The sequence below is a fragment of the Carassius gibelio genome, chromosome A9 (assembly GCF_023724105.1).
Source record: "Carassius gibelio isolate Cgi1373 ecotype wild population from Czech Republic chromosome A9, carGib1.2-hapl.c, whole genome shotgun sequence".
NCBI classification, from domain to species: Eukaryota; Metazoa; Chordata; class Actinopteri; order Cypriniformes; family Cyprinidae; genus Carassius; species Carassius gibelio.
The window spans coordinates 3,235,447-3,242,282 of NC_068379.1; the positions used below are offsets into that span (position 1 = coordinate 3,235,447).

General features: G+C 35.8%; 1 protein-coding gene across 1 annotated transcript; it reads right to left on the reverse strand.

Annotated features, from left to right (window-relative positions):
• Window positions 1–1,049: 1,049 nt before the first annotated feature.
• Window positions 1,050–6,314, reverse strand: LOC128020352 (uncharacterized). Its single transcript, XM_052607182.1, has 2 exons — window positions 4,662–6,314; window positions 1,050–1,059 (listed from the first exon to the last, which is right to left on the reverse strand). Exons 1-2 carry the CDS (start codon window positions 6,188–6,190, stop codon window positions 1,050–1,052), a joined length of 1,539 nt encoding a protein of 512 aa, XP_052463142.1. The 5' UTR covers window positions 6,191–6,314.
• Window positions 6,315–6,836: the final 522 nt, after the last annotated feature.

Here is a 6,836-nt window from a genome sequence, read left to right on the forward strand (position 1 = left end):
AAAACTCTTGAATTACACATCAAATTCTGTTTACTGTTGCATTATGATATGCTATTGTGCATTCAGGTTCTCATAATACTCATGAGGCAGGTGATACAGGTCTTCTTAACTTTGAGGTGAGAAAATCCACAGAGGACACATTTTCCTGTGGCAAACAGCATCCTGCGTAATTCAGCAGGTCATTAGGACTCCCGCTCAGTGGAAAAGCACTGTATTACTTCATTAATCTTGTGTCGTGTCCAGAGCCCGCAGAATATGTTAAACAAATGTGTGCTGAAAATGATGTACTCTATTACGAATGATTGCATTTCCCTTCTTGTCTCCGAGACATTCCATAGACTGAATTTAGATATGACCATGACTTATAAATTTGCGTCAACTTCCCAAACACAACAAACAATTGCTTATTGCCAGTCTACAAATCAATCTGACACCCCTTTGGTTGTTATTGTTATCTTAATGCAAAAAAAAAAAAAAAAAAATACACCAATGATGAGTTGCCATGCTCGTAATGTGAATGCAATGAACATTGTTTCCATTGGCTTCCTGTGCATGAATCATGAATGTGTCCTCACTGTTCCAATGGTTATAGAACACATAACCACAAAAACAAAAAGCTGGCAAGACATTTATGCATAACAAGCTAATCAATCTCATTCCTGAACAATAAATCTTAGGTGTATTATTAGACAATTGAAAACACATTTGTCTAAAACTGTTTGAGATCCATTATTGGATAATACAGATAAAAACATTGCCATTTATGATAGTTTATGATTTCTGTTGCACAGTCACATTATATTTTTTTTATAGTTTGATGCAAAAATGTCTATGTACTTCTGTTTAAAAAGCTTCTGGAGAAGTCCAGAATAGACGTCCATCTGACTGCCATCAGCCTGACTGGTTTAGCATCAAAGAAAGAAGTGTCAGACATTAACAGCGGACAAGAGGGGGCGCAAATGCAGTCTATTTTTGCTTGTAATAAACCGAAACTGATGCAAAGGAGATGAGTTAGTAATGGCAAGCAAAAGATGTGAAGATAAAGGCAGTTAGGAGAAGCTAAAAGGAAAAAAAGCATACACATGACGGATACATCAGGTAACCTTTTGCCTCCTCTGTCACTATACACAGTACGCAGCCTATAGCACTAGTAAAATCCAAGGACACCCCTAGTATTGGTTTTCATAGAAACTGAAATGGTGCCCTTTTGTCTCTACTGTTTATTGGTCACATTATATTCATGACTTTTGTTAAAGCCACTAAATGCTAATGTAATATGTCCCAAAACACACTACAGAAAACCATTATTTTTGTTAATGGTTAAAATGTGATAGTTTTTAATGTTTTTGATGGTATTTGAAGTGGAAATCATTCAAATTTCTGTGATGGCTAATATATATATATATTTTTTGTCAGCAGGGTCACAAAGGGTTTTGTTATGTTATTTTCTATAAATGCAATAGGATTGCTGTAACAATGTGAGAAAGTAACGACTGTTTGTTGTTGTGGTGAGCCTATTTGAAAAAAATAAAAAATAAATCCAGGGCCATTTTTTACTTTATTCGTCCCTGCCCATGACTTAAATTGTGGTTTTATTTGTACTTTATGGATACTTTCTTTCTTTAGGAATGTCTTTGTGGTTTCGTAATGACTTTGGTAATGGGATTATTAATGAACGTTTCAGTAAAAATTGGTGACGGACACTCCTTGAGAATGTCTTAATCAGAGATGATTACATGCCCCCTGCAGTTGTTGAAATTTACCTACATGAAATGACAACGAATGCTGATTATTCCACAAGAAAATTAAACATTTGAAATTCATAATAAGTAAAAGTAATGTTCTCTATTTGGCTGCATCTCTTTTCCTTCCATTATCTCTGTTTTTGACTTCCATCCTCCACACTTATGGTTATTTCTTAAACCATGGACACTTTTGTTCCTGCTGGACCAAAAATGGCCAACAGTGTAAAGACATTCTGTTATTATCATTTTTTTAAACATCATGACACTGATATTTCCATCGCATCCCAATTGAATGAGTTTGATATAGCATTCTGTATAGTGGAAATTACAGTGATGGAAATTTAAAACATTGGAAAATAGTGGCCGACTGTTGCCTTGCGAAGCATAATTTCAAGGGTAAAACAAAAGGGTGTAAAACAATATGCACATACAAGTCCTTTGAAAAGTAGAATTAATTTACAGTAAAACAAAATAAAAATAAAAATAGTTTCAAAGGCAGATTTACTGTAAGGTGACCATCATATATTAAAACCAAATATATATATATATATATATATATATATATATATATATATATATATATATATATATATATATATATATATATATATATATATATATATATATTATAAGCTAATATATATATATTATAAGTTAATAAACTAATCACAGGAACATGCTTGAAGTTGAAGAAACATAATTTGTTTTCTAATTCACTCTCACATCATTCTGTTTCTTTTGTTTTATCTTTTGCAATCATATAAAACCATGAGGATCCCCAGATGACTTTAAGTGCAAAGTCATGAAGAGAATTTGCACTTTGTCACTTTATCTGCTATTGACCAATAACACTAAAATACTATGATTTTGTGTCTTTCCAGTTAACAGCTATGCTTTAGTATTATATTAGCATTTGCTTTTAAAGATGAATAAACAGTCATTCAAATAATTACAAGGCCAAATTGAACTCATGAAACAAAGCCTTCTTTCAATATGCTGTTATTTTCTCTCCATCTCTCTCTCTCTCTTTTAATTGAACCACATATTATTATTATTTCTTTATTACATCTTAATGTCCATGGATTAACCTAGGTGTGTTAGTAATGTTTGTGTTCAAAGGGAAGCAAATGCGCTCTAAAGTTTCTGCAGCATTCAATTCAATTCAATTCAAGTTTATTTGTATAGCGCTTTTTACAAAATAAATCGTTACAAAGCAACTTTACAGAAAATTATGTTTCTACAATATTTAGTAGTAGCTAGTAGTTTGTGCACATTTGACAGGATTTTAGAAAAAATAATAATAATAATACAAGACGTAGTCAGCTAGACGATGAACTATCAATATTATTAAGTTATTATATGATTCAGTCACACATTTAGCAATAATTGTTAGTTCTGTTTGTTGATTCAGGGTTAGCATCATCTGGGGTCCTCTGAGGGTCAGCATCATCTCTTCTCAGGTGTTCTGGATCCAGACTGGAGCTTGTTTAAATCCTAGTTACCACGGGATGTAAATCCCGTGGCGAAACATAGAAACAAAATACAGACATCATTAGCATAGCTGCTGATCCAACAAAGTAAAATTAGTTTAACCCAAGCTAATGAATAAAAATGCAACTTTGAACAGATGCAACTACACTCACAATTAAAAAGAAACATTATTCGAATGCTTGGCGAAAGAGATGTGTTTTTAATCTAGATTTAAACAGAGAGAGTGTGTCTGAACCCCGAACATTATCAGGAAGGCTATTCCAGAGTTTGGGAGCCAAATGTGAGAAAGCTCTACCTCCTTTAGTGGACTTTGCTATCCTAGGAACGACCAAAAGTCCAGCGTTTTGTGACCTTAGGGTGCGTGATGGATTGTAACGTGGTAGAAGGCTAGTTAGGTACGCAGGAGCTAAACCATTTAGGGCCTTATAGGTAAGTAATGATAATTTGTAACTGATACGGAACTTAATAGGTAGCCAGTGCAGAGACTGTAAAATTGGGGTAATATGATCATATTTTCTTGACCTCATAAGGACTCTAGCTGCTGCATTTTGGACGACCTGTAGCTTGTTTATTGAAGAAGCAGGACAACCACCTAGAAGTGCATTACAATAGTCCAGTCTAGAGGTCATGAATGCATGAACTAGCTTTTCTGCATCAGAAACAGATAACATGTTTCGTAGCTTGGCAATGTTTCTAAGATGGAAGAATGCAGTTTTTGTAACATTGGAAATATGATTTTCAAAAGACAAATTGCTGTCTAATATAACACCCAGATTTCTGACTGTAGAGGAAGTAACAGTACATCCGTCTAGTTGCAGATTGTAATCTACAAGATTCTGTGTAGTGTTTTTTGGTCCAATAATTAATATCTCTGTCTTATCCGAATTTAATTGGAGAAAATTGTGTGTCATCCAATCTTTTACATTTTTAACACACTCTGTTAGCTTAGATAATTGGGAAGTTTCATCTGGTCTCGTTGAGATATATAGCTGAGTATCATCAGCATAACAGTGGAAGCTAATTCCGTATTTTCTAATAATATTACCAAGGGGCAACATATATATTGAAAATAGAAGGGGACCTAGGACGGATCCTTGTGGCACTCCATATTTTACTGATGATAAATGAGATGACTCCCCATTTAAGTAAACAAAATGGTAGCGATCGGACAGGTAGGATCTAAACCATCTTAGAGCCTGCCCTTGAATACCTGTATAGTTTTGTAATCGATCTATGAGTATGTCATGATCTATGGTGTCGAACGCAGCACTAAGATCAAGTAAGACTAGAAATGAGATGCAGCCTTGGTCTGACGCAAGGAGCAGGTCATTTGTAATTTTAACAAGTGCAGTTTCTGTGCTATGGTGGGGCCTAAAACCTGACTGAAATTCTTCATACATATCATTTTTATGCAGGAAGGTGCTCAATTGAGCAGACACAACTTTCTCTAAAATTTTAGACATAAATGGAAGATTTGAAATAGGCCTATAATTTGCCAGTACACTAGGATCTAGTTTTGGTTTCTTAATAAGAGGCTTGATAACCGCCAGCTTGAATGGTTTTGGGACGTGTCCTAAAGTTAACGACGAGTTTATGATATTGAGAAGTGTTTCTTCTGCTACAGGTAACAGCTCTTTCAGTAATTTAGTGGGTACAGGATCTAATAAACATGTTGTTGGTTTAGATACAGTGATAAGTTTATTTAGCTCTTCCTGTCCTATGGTTGTAAAGCGCTGCAGTTTATCTTTGGGTGCGATGGATGAAACTGAAGTGTTAGACGCTGTAGAATCTACATTCGCTATTGTATTTCTAATGTTATCTATTTTATCAGTGAAGAAATTCATAAAGTCATTACTATTTAACGTTGGTGGAATATTTGAATCAGGTGGCATCTGGTAATTTGTTAACTTAGCCACTGTGCTAAATAAAAACCTAGGATTGTTTTGGTTATTTTCAATGAGTTTGTGTATATGCTCTGCCCTAGCAGTTTTTAGAGCCTGTCTATAGCTGGACATACTGTTTTTCCATGCAATTCTAAAAACTTCTAAGTTAGTTTTTCTCCATTTGCGTTCAAGACTACGAGTTAATTTCTTGAGAGAGTGAGTATTACTGTTATACCATGGTACAGTACGTTTTTCTCTAACTTTTTTCAATTTGATTGGGGCAACAGCTTCTAATGTATTAGAGAAAATAGTGCCCATGTTGTCAGTAATTTCGTCTAATTCGTGTGTATTTTTGGGTACAATTAGCAGTTGAGATAGATCAGGCAGGTTATTTGCGAATCTTTCTTTGGTGGCTGGAACAATAGTTCTGCCCAGACGGTAACGCTGAGACATATAGTTAATATCAGTTATACGCAGCATGCACGATACAAGGAAATGGTCTGTAATATCATCACTTTGAGGTACAATATCTATAGCAGTAAGATCGATTCCATGCGATATAATTAAATCTAGTGTATGATTAAAACGATGAGTGGGCCCGGTGACATTTTGCTTGACTCCAAAGGAGTTTATTAGGTCAGTAAACGCAAGTCCTAATGTATCATTTGCATTATCAACGTGAATATTAAAATCTCCCATGATTAGCGCCTTATCAACTGTAACTAGAAGGTCTGAGAGGAAATCTGCAAATTCTTTCAGGAATTCTGTATACGGCCCTGGTGGTCTATACACAGTAGCCAGAGCAAGAGATACATTAGATTTCTTTTGCATGTCTGACAGAGTAACTTTTAGCAGAAGTATTTCAAAAGAGTTAAACCTGTATCCTGTTTTCTGGGTAACATTGAGAATATCACTATATATTGTTGCAACACCTCCGCCACGACCAGTCTGACGGGGCTCATGCTTATAACAGTAGTTTGGTGGAGTAGACTCATTTAGACCAAAATAATCATTTGGTTTTAGCCAGGTTTCAGTCAAGCAGAGTAAATCAAAACTATTATCTGTGATCATTTCATTTACAATAACTGCTTTTGGTGCGAGTGATCTAATATTTATGAGCCCAAACTTTAAAAATTGTTTTTGTTCATTTACTTTACATTTTTCTGGTTTAATTACGATAAGATTTTTTCTAGATCCTACATTATATTTATATTTTGACCTCACTATTCGGGGAACAGACACAGTCTTAATAGGTTTTACAGCGCAAGTACCTTTAGCATTTAAGCGGTTAGAACAAAACTCATCATAATGGTTATTTGAGAATTGTCTTACTAGTCACATGGAGCGAAGTGTCCTTGAGATGTTGTCAGAGAGAAGCTCTGCTCCAATTCTGCTGGGGTGTAATCCATCAGCGCGAAACAGCCTAGGACGCTCCCAGAAAAGATTCCAGTTATTAACAAATAGCAGTTTCTGTTCTTTACACCATGACAACAACCATTCATTTAAAGCAAAAAGTCTACTGAACCTTTCGTGTCCTCGTCGATACGTGGGCAGTGGTCCTGACACGACGATCGTCGCCGCGGGCGTCGTGCTGCGAACCGTCTCGATCAGGCTCCTGAAGTCCCTCTTCAGCGTCTCCGTCTGCCGCAGCGTGGTGTCGTTAACCCCGGCGTGAAGCACGACCGCTCTGGGGCTCTCGCCGTCCTTCAGGATCGCG